The sequence below is a fragment of the Anas acuta genome, chromosome 1 (genome assembly GCF_963932015.1).
Source record: "Anas acuta chromosome 1, bAnaAcu1.1, whole genome shotgun sequence".
In the NCBI taxonomy this organism is placed as follows: domain Eukaryota; kingdom Metazoa; phylum Chordata; class Aves; order Anseriformes; family Anatidae; genus Anas; species Anas acuta.
In genome coordinates, this window is record NC_088979.1 from 142992410 (window position 1) to 143008544 (window position 16135).

A 16135-nucleotide genomic window follows, 5' to 3' on the forward strand; every position below is an offset into this window, starting at 1 on the left:
CAGAGGTCAGTTCTGAGAAAAGTATCATCAGCGTGTCCAGTTTTCCAGTATACTAACTAAACATTTCAGGTCTTGCTCCAGAATATGAACGACCACAGATTGCTGTTTTATTTGGATGACTGTGTTTTTGAAAGGCAAGATGTTTGCTCTTAATAGCTGCTGTTTTAATCATTTCTTTTCATCCTCTTGAAGATTTAATTTTGTAATGACTGTTATGCCATTTTTGCACACTTTATCTAGCACTAAAGCTTGTATGTAATCACGTGATTAATACACCTGAAAGTTTTACCTGGAAAGATTACAAATAATAATAATAAAAAAAAACAACTAGGGGGAAGACTGATTTACTAGTGAAGTTAGTGATATTAAAAAATGTTCAATGTGTCAGTCAGAAAGTACTGGGTTGTTGAATGTAGGTTAATTGAAATATTTTCTCCTTGCCCAGAGCATCCCTGCATTCTGTGTAATGATGCAAATCCTTCCTCCTTTCCTAAAAACTCCTTTGCATTAAAGTAGAGTTACTCTGATTTTTTCCCTCAAATGTTAAAAGGGGTGGGTGTCAGTATAGACTGGAGAAGAGTGGGGCAAGAGTTTCCTGCTGTATAAAATTAAGCTTCTGAGAAAAATTAAACTTGTATTTGCACCAAGTGAGATTTTCTGTACATCTTGGGACATTGCATTTATTCCTTAAATCTTTTTTTCCCTATAAGTACTAGGACTGAGTTTAAGACTAAGCCTTTTATCATGGGTTCCATCTTCTCTTGTGTTATACATAGCAAGGAAAACTTGTAGCTTGTTTAAAAAAAAAAAAAAAAAAAAATTGGCCTTATTAGATCCATGGATGGTAACAAGGTAAGATGCAATGCCTCTTACTAAGCTGTATCATTTTTGTATGTTTTTTTAAAAAGTTAATACGTGATACTAAAGCAATTCTTTGTGCATAGAACTAAACCTAGCATCAGATTCCTATGCTGCCAAAAAAACAGTCTTTAAGACTAAGTTTGTTTTATTCTTGCCCTTCTGTAGTGTTTCACTGGCATCACAGAAAAATCGAGTTGTAAACTCATTAACACGTCAATAAAGAGTTTTCTTTATTTTTTGTAACAGAGTTTATGTAAACATGAGAAACTTAAAGTTGAGAATGGTGGTTGTTAAGATTGTCTCTTCTTAAATCTGTCTCAGAGGTGCTCTGATTTTCTTAATCTGCATAAATTTATTTTCATCATTAAAATATGGATGCAAAACTCGTTTCTTTGCTGTGCAGTAATGTTACCTTCAGCGATACTAAAAATGTGCTTGACTTTTTCTCATTCTTGCCATGAATAAAAGATGAGAAACATTTTGCCAACGAAGTTTAGCCTTGCAGAAACTATGGGTGACATTTTCTTTGCTCAGAAAAAAGTATTGTAAGCTATTGGAGTTAGATGAAGAGCAATAGTAAAGTGATCATCAACTAAACTTTGTCATCTAGAATATCAATTAATAAGCAGCATTTCTCAGTGTTCTGTTTAGATCTTATTGCTGTGCATACTGTAAATGTTACACATTCTCATCAGTAGTAGACTAGCATGCACATCTGTCTGCATGCATCTGTGATCGTTGTAATAGTCTGGTGATGAAGGTTAATAAAATGCTATGTTAAATATGATGAAAAATTTTAAACATCATTCAATACTGTTTCTCTTTAACTGCAGACCCTGCTACATGGAAAAATCCAAGACACCTTACTAAAGGTTGCCTTTCTGCATTTGCTTTTTCTCCCTACACATAAAGTGCATGCTTATATACACTAACCACATGCATTTCATGCCACTTGTTGATTACACTTTTACTTTTCCACAATGGCTACTGTGTTGGTTGATTGATTATTTTGCCGAGTCTTGTGATTTAGTTGATTTTTAGCTTTCTGACCTTGTTGCATTAGAATGAGATGATTTTTGCTTTTCTGTGTCATTGCTGCTTCATAGAACTTTCTGCGCTTTTAATTCCCAAATCCCTTGAAAGATCTCTAGTGATGAGTATCTTGAAATTCAACTTAAGTGAAAAAAAATGTTTAGAATGGTGACTTAATTTCAGGTAAGCTGTGTGTTTGCCAAGTGGCCAGATTTCTTGTAGAGCAGACTGCTGCACTGAGGAGCAGAGGGGAAATGATGGCTAACTTAAAAATTTTGAAACAGAAATTATTGGTGCTTTGAAACCCAGCTGTGAAAGTACAAATGTCTTGCAGCATATCTCAAACTGCTGCCTGCGCTACAAAGCAGGAGTTGACAAAACCTTCTTTGCTGTTTGTGGGGCTGCTCCTGAGTATCCCCCAAGTAATTTCAGACATCGTGGTGACTGACAAGAGTTAAGATGTTTGGTCCATGACAGATTTGGGAAGAGACATGTTCTCCTAAGACTTCATTGTTATGTAGAATACTTACGTATTTTCTGTTTGTGCCTTTTTCTTTTTGGTTCTACAGGTTTTTCTAACTTTTTTCTTTCAGCTGTAATTTGATCTCATTTGCATGGTAAAAGAAAAGATGCTGAAGGCTGATGTATTTTTTTTCTTTTTATAAGCTATTGCTAATAATTATTTTGTTTTCTGTTGCAAGCTGATTTTTGAATGGATTAGACCTTTTCTGAAGAATGGTAGGACAGCTGATTAGCTCAGTTCGCAATTAAGAAGGTGGACATTGTGTAATGAGATAAATTACAAAGAATAATGAGATGCAGCATTTAAACAAGCAGAATCATACATGTTTGTGTACTGAGCTACTTAACATCTAACAGCAGAAAACAGACTAATTCTTCTCTTGCTGCTTAAAAAATCACAGTCTAGTCTTCAATAAACAGGCTCTCAGAAAAATGTGATTGGAACGCTGCTTCCTCTTCCTCATGTACCAATTCTTTGTTTTCAGAGATAGATGCTGAAGAATGGGGTAAATTTCTTCACACCAAAAACAAGGTATGTTTGCTCTGGTGGTGGAGCAGCAGTGTTGTAAATATGCTGTCCTATATATACTTAATTCTGTGTCACTTTCCCTTGTCTTTTCAGAAAGGAGATTATTCTACCTTCTCTACTGTATGCAAGATTACTGAGGATTTTCTTTTTAAGAGAGTAACTTATAAAAATGTGTTACTTATCAATGGCTCTGAACGTGGGTCATTGATTCACCTGAGTTATTTATCTTAATCCCTTTTGTGTTGTTCTGTTGACTTTCTTCTTTTTCTTGTGCATGAGTGACATTAGAATGGAAACTGCAAAGGCAAGAAATTATACAGTCACAGGTCATTTTAATCCACTGAAGAACTGGCAATGTTAGAGAGAGATTAGAAAGCTATGAGAAGGAAAGAAGAGTCTAATATTTATCAAGGGAGAGGAGAAATAGGGCTTCTGTTTCTCCTCTCAGAGAGGAGAAGGGCTTCAAGTGAAAAATTAAGCATTAGCTCTCTTTGTTAACAGTGTATCTCTGTGTTGACAGGTATACTTCTTCAATGTTTTATTATTTTAAACTGATTTCCTCATCTTCTAGTCAATGATGGAAATTAATGGAAACCTAAAGAGGAACGTAGAGGGAACATGTGGAAGTGTAGCTCTGTTCTAACTTATTTCGAATTGGTGAAAGGAGGACAAACTAGACAAGAACGGAAAAAATTAAAACAATATCCATGTCCTTCATCCCCTCCCAGATGTGCAGGGGTTCAATCTCTGTGTTGTTATTAACCTCAAATGGTTGTAACTAAATCAGTGATAGAATTAAATGTTTGAAATTCTCTTTAGGTGGATGCTATTTTTTCTACCTTGTATGACACTGATGGCTAGTAGTAAGTGCTAATAACTGTCATCTGATGCTGCAACAGATTAAATGCCAAGATTACAAGTTCTCTTTTAGCACTGATGATTTCTGTTAGCATTAGCTTATGGGCTATTAGTCATTCTTACTTTTTTTTTTTTACCTTTGGCATATGTAGTTACAGAAATTTTCATTGTCTCTTGCAGAAGGGAGCATTATTTCACAATTAGGTCAGAGTATGCTTTCTTTGATGTTTAAATAATCTTCTTTTATACTTCAGATCTATACAGATTTTGATGAAATTCGTCAGGAAATAGAAAATGAAACAGAGAGGATTTCAGGAAATAATAAGGTAAATGCTGAACTGTCCATCGTCTTGCTGCTGAAACCTTTCTTAAGCAGTTCTAGCAGCTAGAAGTGAAAAGCATTGAACTATTGTCATGAAAAATCATAGTCATGTTGCTTGCTGTCTCAAGGTTTTTCACTGTATCCATGAGATAAATGAATAAAGCTAAAAGGAAGTGCAGAGAATTGCTGTCACTTTACTTCAAAGCTTCCATAATAATCTTGCAAAAAATAATAAACTTAATCATACTTGTATTTTTTCCACATACATGGCTTCTTGTATGATTATAAATCAAGTATTTTATTCTCAAATATCTATTATAATTACTGAAATAGAAAGCCTTTTATGCATTATTTTGCGAGGATAAAAGCAGTTGGTTCATGAATGTAGCTGGCTTTTTTTCTCACCAAGTAGGTAGGTGTAAGATGTATGATGGAAGAAAGCTGTTGGGTTTTTGTTTTGTTTGGTTGGCTGTTTTATATAAAACTTCAGCTGTTGGCTTTCTAAAGGGCCATTTACATAATCCAGTACAGTGATTAACGTTTCTTTATTATTATTTTATTTTTAGGGAATCAGTCCTGAACCTATTCATCTTAAAATTTTTTCATCCAATGTTGTAAATCTGACTCTTGTAGATTTACCAGGAATGACAAAGGTAACATATGAAATGCTTTTCTTCTGACTTGTTGTAAACACTGTTTTGAATCAAGGATCATATGCTTAGTCTTTGGCTTGGTTCTGTATTGTTAGATTAAACAGCTTTCAAGAACTAAAACATTCCTCCTTGGTTTAAGTATTTGGCAATATAAATTTGAGATGTCACCGTGTTCTGGTGTAGGATTTGAGTTTCTGGTGCTGTCTACTGTTATAAGAGCTGGATTTACTTAAGCTCTTCCTCTTTCTATATGGAATTGAGTGATCAGAAACATTGCACGAGCAGCATATTCCTTTGAAGAGAAGAGAGAACTCTTAAATTTCAGATCCGTTTCTGCAGATAGATGGGCAGTTGACAAGCTTGAAAATGTTTTTCCCATTGCTTCTGCAGAAGCTGCTATGCACGTTTTGCCTAAGAAATTGTATAAAGTGAGAATACATTATAAGGAGAGTACAGATCCTGTTTGTTCAGGTTTTATACTGAATAACATTCTGTGTCAAGGTGATCACGATGACTTCTTTACCTGCCTCTGCAGACATATGCACCCCACTCTGCCTGTTGTGCAGGTGATTCTTGGATAGTGAGTCATCTTGACAACAGTATCAAAACAAATCATATGAGTTGATCCTCACTTTTATAAGAGTGTTTTTAGCTTTTATCCCTTTCAAGATTCTCCTTTTCTGTTTGCTTTGTGAAGGGGAAAAGAAGGGGCTGGAAACTGTGCTTACACTGTGCAGAGTATAAATCTTTAATGAGTGATCTAACAGAAGAATAAACGTACAATTTTGAGAAGTTCTACGTCGTTTTTTCTCTAGGTGCCTGTTGGTGATCAGCCTAAGGATATTGAACTTCAAATAAGAGAGCTAATCCTTCAATTCATCAGCAACCCAAATTCAATTATTCTGGCAGTTACAGCAGCTAACACAGACATGGCCACTTCAGAAGCACTTAAAATTGCACGGGAGGTGGATCCAGATGGTAAGCAGAAAAAAAACCCTAGATTCTGTAATACTTTAAAAAAAATAATTTCATTTAAATCCTAAAATAAAGCTAAAGTTTTTTATTTTTTTTTTTTAAAAAAAAAGGTAACAAGGAAAGTAAAAGTTCCTGCATTTCCTAGAAAATATAATTATTACATTTACTTAAAGATTTTCTGCTGCAGTCCCTGCAACTCAGAAAATGCTGTGATGAATTAATATCTTAAGAGCTTTCTGGCTTACAAACAGGCCACAGAAATATTTTAATAGTCATAAGAGCAACTTCTGTTTTCAGATAAACATTTTTTTTTTCATTACAGAATGTTCGAGGTTTTGAGATTTTTAGTAATTTAGTCTGTTAGGATGACTTCATGCTTTATTGTCCAATATTCTCTCTTTTATGAGAGAAAATGTCATCCTGCAGCTAATATTTAACTGTTTAGCCGTTTGTTTAGTGACTTTTAGTAAGAGTAAAAATAACATATACTGTAAGTATCCATTTTAATGTCCTGCATTTGTATGACAGATTCGACAATCTAAAAAGAGGATTATGATATTTTAGATTTGCCTAATGACTTTGAAATAGATCTGCAGCTACTGGGTACCTGTTTCTTGTATATGAGAGGTGCTGTTGGTACTATTTACTAATAAATGGCACTATGATTTGAAAGAAGATGAAAATGTATACTTTGAACATAGATATATTGAAATTAGGGTAAAACTTGATGTTGGTGTGCTTTACGCTCAGATTCTTCTTTCCTTAAAATTAGTATTTCTCACCTGATTTCAAACCCCAAGTCTGCTTGGGCCTGTCTGCATAAGTGTTTAAGGGTTGCACAACCACATAGCTTTGAGGGAGAATCTCTTCTCTTGGCTGCGTCTTCAGTCAGGTTGTCCTCGTTCAATGCAGCTGACCCTTTCCTGTTAATTTATTCCCGTAAAAGTGATCAGCTGTGACTTTTGGATCACTTCCCAAAATTCTAATCTTAAAGGTCTGGAGTGGCAGCTTATGTTGCAAGAACTGTAAGCACAATGGTATGTAATGAGAATTTGGAGTGCTAAACTGGTTAGAATTTCAAACTTGCATTCATCTTAAAGTTTCAGGAGCCAAGTACCTTCTCATTTTTCTGAGTTACTGGATTATTTTTAGACTTGAAAAGCATGCTATGATTTAAAAGAAAAAGTTCTTGCCACTTTCATTTTCTGACCTAAGAGCCAAGGAAATACTAAGGCCCCAGACAAAACTTGTACATGTTAGCCTACCTGTTTAAACGTGCCATATTTACCTACATAGTGAATTTGAGTCATTATTTCTTCCACAGTGACTAATAATGAAGTTTAAACATTCAGAAAACATCACGTATTTGACAAAAGTCTGTTTTGTTAGCAAAATAAATCCCATACTGCTTTTTCAGTCTCTTGGGATTCTGGCTATGTATCTGCACAGTGCTTGAAGTGGTCCTGTTACTTCCTCTGGCAGCTTCTTCAGTAGTAGTGGTGCTTCAAAAATCATTTGGAACATTGGCATTATATCTAGTTCTACACAGATCCTAGAAAATTGTTCAGTTTGCTTACACCTGCAAGTCCCCTGCCTGCCTTAGTCTTCTCTGCAAGTACTTAGCACCTCTGACCTCATGTACTATGCAAAAATATTTGTTGCAATTAGTGAAAATTTTGAATCACATAGAACCTAAAACATTTTCTTTAACCACATACATATGGGGAGCAATACCTGCCAAACCATGTTATATTTTATATACATACAGGGACTCCAGATAGACCAGTACTACACATTCTTGTGCTGGTCTTTGCTGGTTTGTCCTATTATACTTAATGCTTCATTCCTGAGGAACTTTTTGAATGATGGGCCTTAGCTACCTTGATCAAGACAAAACATCCCTTTGAGTGAGTTTTCCTTTTGGTAGGTCGAAGAACCCTTGCTGTTATCACAAAGCTGGATCTCATGGATGCTGGCACTGATGCTATGGATGTGCTTATGGGAAGAGTTATTCCAGTAAAACTTGGCATCATTGGAGTGGTGAACAGGTCTGTCTGGGCACATTTATATCATTTTTTAAAGACTGTTAATATGAAGTAATGCTTTGGGCTTATTTAACCATGAGCATGGGTTTAAGAATAAAGTGACCTGATGCTGAAATAAGCAAGCAAGCAACAAGCTTATTGGTGACTTCAAAAATCTGTTCTTCCAGTCAATCAACTGCTGATTTAGAAAGGAATATGGACATTTCTTCTAAAAGAACTGTTGCATTACTTCTTTGCAGTACTGATTTTTAGTTTAAGGGATGTTTCTGATTAGCTGTTCACATTATTCCTGATATGGCACTAATAGATATTTCACACTAGTGCTAAGATCATGTTAAATGCATATGGCTGCTGTAGTTGTGCATGCTACCTTTTGCAGCAGCTAGGTCAAATCTCATGCAGTGTTGATAGTTTTGCTCAGTCTGCATATGTATGACAGCTATCTGTACCAATCTGATGTCTGTGCTCCAGCAAATAACCATTCTTTCTTTTATAAGGGAGAAGGGTTATGTGTGGAAAGCAAAATCTGTCTGTTCAGATCTTCTGTCAGGAAAAAAATAAGTGTGAACTGTTTTTCCTTTGCATCCGTTAACTACTGTGCAACTCTGCCTTTAAATTTCAGGAGTCAGTTGGATATTAACAATAAGAAGAGTGTAGCTGATTCTATCCGTGATGAGTATGGTTTTCTTCAAAAGAAGTATCCTTCCCTAGCTAATCGAAATGGAACTAAGTATCTTGCTAGAACACTGAACAGGTATTACATGTTACGTCTAAAAAAATAAAATAAATGCATTATTTTAAATGCACATTAAGATATAGATTGGTGTGTTAGAAATATGTATAACCATTTTTTATCTTTTTCTTTCGGTGCTGTACAGTGAAACAGCTCTGTTTCCAAATTCAATTTCTGCATTTACTGTAATTTCCCTGAGCAAATGTTTTCCTTTGATGATAATTTTCTGTCTCTCTTTTGATAGAGATGATAAAGCTGAAATTATTCCTTCCTTCTCATTAAGGCCTGTTTTCTATTTTTAGACTACTAATGCATCATATCAGGGATTGCTTGCCAGAACTGAAAACCAGAATCAATGTTTTAGCTGCTCAATACCAGTCTCTGCTAAACAGCTATGGGGAACCTGTTGAGGACAAAAGTGCCACTTTATTGCAGCTTATTACCAAATTTGCCACAGAATATTGTAATACTATTGAAGGAACAGCAAAATACATAGAGACTTCTGAGCTGTAAGTACTAAATGTTTTTCTAGAATATTGACTGACCCAGCAGCTCTTGCTGGTTTATATTGGCAACAGTAGTACATCAGAGCGTAACATAATCAAAAATGTTTGAGTCCAATTAACTGTAAAAATGTTTGCAATTAAAGCTTTTTTCCTTGTTTTTAGTTGTTATTTTATTCTTTCAGATGTGGTGGAGCCAGAATCTGTTACATTTTTCATGAGACCTTTGGAAGAACCTTAGAATCTGTTGATCCTCTAGGTGGCCTTAACACAATTGATATTCTGACTGCCATTAGAAATGCTACTGTGAGTGTTGCTCTGTATTCTAAGTGTTGTTAGTGGTTTCAAAATAAAATTTTATCAATTTGTGCTCCTTCAGGACTCTAAATTAGTAACAGCTGAAAGAGTTTATGCAAATAGGCTGAATCCTGCTTTTTGGCATTTGAAGTGAAAAATACAAAATCCAAATTCGCAGCTATTATCAGATAGTTAATGAGTTTAAGGGGAATGCTTACTCATTTCTTTTGCTTGTAGGTTTAAATCAAGCTCCAGCCCAGTTTTGGCAACCTTATGGTGAAGCTATTATATATTACAGAAAGGGTGATGAAAAACTGCCTATGTATTTATTTTACATTAAGAAATTCTGTGTTATCCATAAACACTTACCATGAGTCTATGGGCTAGGACATGTTCAGATATTTTCATTCTCTATTACTGGATTTTTTATTTCTTATTCTCTATTATGTGTTTTTTTTTAATGGTTCAGTATTTACATGACTGATTGGGTTTTTGTGCATATGGGGATTGGTATTGTAAGAATTAAAAGTTTACTTTTAATTCTTATGTCATTATATAGAACATTCACTCCTCAGAGCTTGACTTGGACATCAAGCAAGTCAGCTTTTGTATTGTGTTCTGCTGGGTACAGACAGTTGTGTTTCTGCATGGTCAGTAATTATTCAGATTTGGAATACATTAGGTACACTGCAGCAGCAATTTGTGTGCATGTTCTTATCCTTCTGTAAAAGTAATGCAACATTTAGTGACTGGTAAGATGTATTGCTTTTCTGTGAAGCATCACATCTTTGTGTTTCTAAAGCTCATTTAGGTTTGAAAAAAATCAGGTAAAAATACCCCATGTATAGCTGGGCATTGGTCTGTAAGGTCATAAATTAAATTATCCCAAACATTAACATGGTGACACTTTATTACAAGTATATTTAACAGCAAACCCAGCTATCGTGCAGTGAGAATTGTATGTCCAGAACTGCTGGATATTTTTGATGAAAATTAAGAAGAGAATGTCTTTATAATAAATTTCATGTAAACTTGGATCCACAAATCTGGAATATAATTGTTTGTGGTTGTAAGACCACGTAGAAATGTTCAAGATTCTATAAGGGTGCTGGTTAATCATCATTGAACACAAATTTTGTCTTAAAGATATTTTGAGCTTCTTTAGGCTGTAAAGCTTTTATATTTCAATATATGCTTTTAATATGTAATGCTCTTAAACTGTCAAGGCCTGTTATGAGTGTTCTTTTGGGTGTGAAAACTGTGGCCTTCTCTATTCAGGATTTCATCAAATACTACTACTTATAAATGCTTGTTGTTTCAGTATGCAACTTAGCAAAATTTACCCTTCTTTTGAACTAGGGTCCCCGTCCTGCCTTGTTTGTTCCTGAAGTTTCATTTGAATTGCTGGTTAAAAGGCAAATCAAACGTTTAGAAGAGCCTAGCTTGCGTTGTGTGGAGCTGGTTCATGAAGAAATGCAGAGGATTATCCAACATTGTAGTAATTACAGTACACAGGTAAAAGTGTGCTCAAATCTTGAATTATGTTTTCAATTACTGCTTGTCCCTCTCCCCAAAAATCTGTAAGTCTCATCTGTAATTTTTATTTTTTAGGAATTATTGAGGTTTCCTAAATTGCATGATGCCATAGTTGAAGTAGTAACTTGTCTTCTGCGTAGAAGACTTCCTGTCACGAATGAAATGGTAATTTGCCATCTACTATAATTTTGCTGGGAAAATTATGTTTTCTAGAGTTTTCCTTGATGCTTCTGTTTGCTGTGTAATGTGAGGAACCCAAATGATTAAAGGAGTCATAACTCATATTTGTTAAGTAGTTTCTTCTGTATTAGAAGATAATACATAAAAAAACAAAGGGATGGGGTGGAACCCTCTGCAACTTATTGTCTGCTGTGTTTGTTTTCCAAGATGATTTTACTAAAACTTGGATCTAAAGCCTCCTAGTCTTTCTGATGTAGGTAAATTTACCTTCCCTGTAACAGAAGCTGTTCACTTACTGTAGTTAAAGATGCAATGATAGAAATTAAATTATAGTCCTTATTCTATTTGTTTCAAAGGTAAAGTTGAGATAAAATGTTGATTTTTACCTTTAATGCCTTTTAGTTAATGAGAGGTGAAAATTCAACTTTAATATTAAAATATATTTTTCCAAAGGTAGAAGTCTGCTTTAGGTTTGCTTACTGGGGAGGAAAGAAAGATACTGGCTCTGTACATGTATGTGTATGTTTAATGTGAAAAACAAACAAAATTTGTTTGTATGTGTGTATTGTAGTGAGGCATCTCTCACTAGTTCAAGCATGGATGGCTTGTAACTGAAGGTTGACTATATAGCTTACATCATATGGAACACTCAAATGACCGAGTTTTGTTTACTTCTTGCTGGAGAGGGGTTAGCTTAATAAAGCTAACAAGTTAAATTGATATAACTTCAAAAGAGAGATGAAGGTCTGAGTGTATTGCAATGAAAAATTAATTCCCTTTTTTCTGGGTCAGTACTTTACTACTGTCTTTGGGGCAGTAAAAATGGTCTTTTGCTATGGACGGTTAGACTGCATTTTAGGTCATTGTTCTTCACTGCCATTAGATCTTCTCACTGAATTTTTGACCTTTGCATGCCCTTTCATTGCAGGTTCATAATTTAGTGGCTATTGAGTTAGCCTATATTAATACCAAACACCCAGATTTTGCTGATGCCTGTGGGTTAATGAATAACAACATCGAGGTAAGAAAATGCATCCTCTTAAAACTTCCTGTATGCTTAGCTGAAAAGTGGACAAGTCGAAAGGATTTCTATGATCATGGCTTATATCTTTGTTAAATGTCTTTTGACTCTTCAGATGAAAGCCTAAAAAACTGCTTCATAGAAAGAAACTGACACATCTGTTCTTCTGTCATACCTTCTGAAGTATAAAGATTTAATTATATTACAAATACGGTGTATGCTTATCTTGTGATCAGTTGATTTATTAGATTTATGTTGCATATTACATGCAGAACCAGTGGCCGATGTTTCAATTGAAACAATTCTGCCTGTATGTCTCCTGGAAGATAACATGGGCACCTGAGTGGTGGCTATTAAGTGAAATTTTGGAAGAGAAACTTTAAAAAGATGGTTGTGAAATTCTCTTTAATGTCAAAGTAACTGCATCTTCTCTCTGACAGAATCTATCAATAGCTATAATGTTCCTCTCACTCATGAAATGATAATACAGGTATTGTTTCCTCTCTTCAGCTTCTAATTTTTGCTTGCCTTTGGTATTGTTCCTGAATCTGTGTTCAGGAACTTCCGTCTCCCTAAAACAATTTTCTCCACCACTCTTCCATCAGGCTTTTACAGCTTCAGTAGCCTTTTCTCTTTTTCAAGTCCAGTTTTGATTGGTAAACTTTGTTGCTGACATCCTATGGAAACTGTTGTCCTACAACTGATCTGCTCAGCTCTTTCTCCAAGTCTGATTTTTGTTGCAGTATTTCATCTGTCTGACTAAGAGCTTGTTAATAATTCCTGTGTTCCCTTGCTGATTCAACACATTTTTTCATAGTAGCATTCTTTTTAAAGTGTTTGTGTTGTCATTTCTGCTTGTTGGTTCTAACTTCTTTTTTATAAATACATTTTGTTTTGACTGGTTACGCAATCGAATTTGCCTTGATAGACTGACTGCTCTTGAATCTAGTTCAGGAACAATGTCTGCACAAACTGCTAGGAGTGCAAAAATTAAGATTTTGTGAAGTTAAATGTAAGATTATTGTATTATTGTGTGTTACCTACATTAGTTCTTTTCCAGTATCTTCCTGAACAGGACATTGAAATGTTTGAAGAAACAGAGCATGTAAAACATCTTATTTTTATTCAGTGGACAATCATTTCTTACTTTGAAGAAAAATCAGATCTTTGTCATGATTGTTTCAAATTGGTTTGTTATAAAGTGAATGTTTTCACCTGGGCAAATCAGAGTCAACCTTGCTGGATATGAAATCATATTCTTTTGGATTACTTTGAAGATTTAATGTTTAATGAAAGCTGTAGAGAATCTATGCGGAGCCCAACCTTTTAGCTTTGATCCTGTTATCTAAAGGCTCTAGTCTTGATTATAGAAAGTGTTGCAAAAAGTTTTGCAAAAAAATTTCTATTAAGAATTTACCTTTGGTCAAGTAATCAAAGTAGTGTCATGAAAATAATTGATGCTTTCATAGGATGGCTACATGGCACTGGATGAGATGTTATTAGCATTTGTCTCTAAAATTTAAGTCATCTTTAAAATACGAGTCTTGGATGTGTGGTGATATAGCGATACCTAATTGAAGTCTTGCTGGATTGTTTTTTAAAGGAACAAAGACGTAACAGGTTAGCCCGGGAATTGCCTTCTGCTGTGCCACGAGACAAGGTGAGTAAATGTTGATTTTAATATATTTATTTATTCTAAGTATAACATGTTCTGCTTTGATCTAATCTAAATGTTGGGAACTTTGATCTGCTGTCCTAGTGACAGTTTTGAGAGCTTAGAGAATATTGACTTTTGTCTTTGAATTTCATAAGATGGAAGTAGAATGTCATTTTCTTCTTCCAAAGATGCAGGTTTTACATTTGGGATTTCTGAAGACTTACCTATAAATTTACATTAGTATTACATGTATTACTTAGGTGGCATTTCAGGTGAGGCTCAAAATGCTTGCAGATGTTAAAGATGGATTCAGAACTTGCATGCCTAAATTTATGGCCGTGACACTGATTTCAAAAGATAAACAACTGATTTAAAATAATCAGTTTGCCAATGTAGCACTTTTTTTTTTTTTTTTTTAAGCCACTCGACTGCAGTTTTAGTGCAGTCTTACTTTCTCTGGGAGAAAACAGAGGAGGAAGTTTTCAGTTGATCATCATAAACCAGCCATGTGGTCTGTTTCTGTTGCTTGGTTATCAAGCATCATGAAAATACTGCCTTGTGGGAATGAACAGACTGACAGCTAGGATTTTAGACGCTCATGTATTTAATACTCTGAAGTATTTAGAATTCAAATGTACAGAATATAGTTTAGACTCATCACAGGTTGTAATAGGAATGATTACAGCTGAGAAATCTTTTTGTTTCCTAGCTTAAAAAGTAAGATGAAGTCTCAGAGTGGACTTCAATATTAGTGCCTTTAGTTTATAAAAGTCAGCTGATGGATGAACCGAGAATTTAAGGCAGCTATCTAGAGAAGGCTTTCAGTGCTGTTTGATCCTTGATTTAATTGACTTTGTATTTAAGTCATCAGCGAAGGAGCTGCAAAATTGAAGTCCAGATAAGCTGAAAGTCCTTTAACTGTCTTCAACATGCTCTTTTTTTTTTTTTTTTTAATCCTTATAGTACTGTGTTGCTTGCAAATCCAAAGTATTTTCTTTTCTGGATTATTTTTTTTAAGACAAAAAGATATTCACAGATAAAAGTGCATACATGTGCTAGGTAGATTTGGTGGTTTTCAGTTGTTTTTTTTTTTTTTTTTCCCCTCCCTGCATTTTTTTTACCTTCTTTAGTCTACTAAAGCTCCAGGTGCATTGACACCTGCTTCCCAGGAGACTGTTACTGCTGCTTCTGCTGAGGCTGATGGCAAGGTCTGTCTTGATTTTTCTATAAGCACTGCATGCGAAATATGTTGTGGTGCACCTTCAGGTACTATGGAAAGCAGTCTGTAGGGCTCTGTCCCCAACCCACTGTGCCCTACCGGGTGTAGACTACTTGACATTTCATGACTGTAGTATGTGGGTAGAGATGTACTACTAGGTGGCAAAGCCGCTGCTTTCTGTTTTAACCCTTGGTTGTAATATGTTGTGGTGCAAAATTTGCCCATTTGTAGTCAATTGCTTGTTTGGTGCAACAGTATTGTGATCAAAGTTTTTCAGCATGGTTGTTAAACTGCATGTTTTTAATGTGTTGACAGTTAAAGAAGGAGAACAGAAGATAAACTAAAAATGTGAGTTTCCTGCTTCCTGCAGGGAATCCTTACAGGCTTTGTTCCAACCTGAGCCCCCTTTTTGTCGTCTTACTTAATCGTTCAATCCCTGGTTCACTTCTATTTGTGAAATGTGTTCTGCAGTGGCTTGTTACACTTCAGGCGTGCTGTCTGTCATGTTGAAATAACAGCTCAGTAGTGTAAAGACTTTATTGCTAATTGCTTTTACGTGAAGTCAGAGAAGATGGATAGTCACCAAACTGCGTAGCAGGAGTAACCAAGAGGACTCAGGCTTTTTGCTTCACTGCACACATGCATTCTGCCTCTGTGTAAAGCTGTCATTTCTGTCCTGAACAAAGGAGTTCAAGTTGGTATTGGAACTTTATTATGGTTTTGCCCAAAGATTTATTGGTTCTGATATGCTGCAAACATCTATAAGGAAATCTGGACCATTTTTGAGGATTCTGTTGTGACCACAAAAGTTGCAGGAAACTGCCAAATTTGGTTTAATTTGTTTCCTGTTATTAAGTAGTCAGTGAATCCTCAGTGCTCTGTTTGGTGTGAAAGACTGCAGCTTTGTTTCTGAAATTGCTTGGGAGATACAGCCCGATCTGTAGTAACACTGAATGAAGGGAATTTTGCCACTTTGAATAGCTGTCTTACAATCAGAAAAAAAAGTAACGGAGCTGTCCTTATCAGTGGTTACCTCTTATTAGAAGAGGTTGATTTGAATTCTTGCAATATATTTGGTGCAATATCTCTGAACAGTTTTGTGCAATTTTAATAAGAAATATATGCACAGTTTAGCTGGGTTTCCTCCTGACATACAGCCATTTTACCATGTTTTTTTTCTTCACTCTCTTTA

At 35.2% G+C, this 16135-nt stretch overlaps 1 protein-coding gene across 7 annotated transcripts in view; it reads left to right on the plus strand.

The window, feature by feature from the left end:
* Positions 1 to 16135, plus strand: part of DNM1L (dynamin 1 like) — a 37939-nt gene that overhangs the window by 13597 nt on the left and 8207 nt on the right. Inside the window, exons 3-17 of one of the 7 annotated variants that reach the window (XM_068662429.1) lie at positions 1695 to 1733; positions 2901 to 2947; positions 4057 to 4128; positions 4691 to 4777; positions 5593 to 5755; positions 7680 to 7800; positions 8420 to 8551; positions 8833 to 9039; positions 9219 to 9339; positions 10690 to 10845; positions 10942 to 11031; positions 11975 to 12067; positions 13128 to 13172; positions 13671 to 13727; positions 14855 to 14932. In XM_068662429.1, the coding sequence (XP_068518530.1) occupies positions 1695 to 1733; positions 2901 to 2947; positions 4057 to 4128; positions 4691 to 4777; positions 5593 to 5755; positions 7680 to 7800; positions 8420 to 8551; positions 8833 to 9039; positions 9219 to 9339; positions 10690 to 10845; positions 10942 to 11031; positions 11975 to 12067; positions 13128 to 13172; positions 13671 to 13727; positions 14855 to 14932 (1508 nt within the window). The remainder of the gene's footprint in view (positions 1 to 1694; positions 1734 to 2900; positions 2948 to 4056; positions 4129 to 4690; positions 4778 to 5592; positions 5756 to 7679; positions 7801 to 8419; positions 8552 to 8832; positions 9040 to 9218; positions 9340 to 10689; positions 10846 to 10941; positions 11032 to 11974; positions 12068 to 13127; positions 13173 to 13670; positions 13728 to 14854; positions 14933 to 16135) is intronic. The other 6 variants (XM_068662452.1, XM_068662443.1, XM_068662434.1 and 3 more) reach the window with 6 other exon arrangements.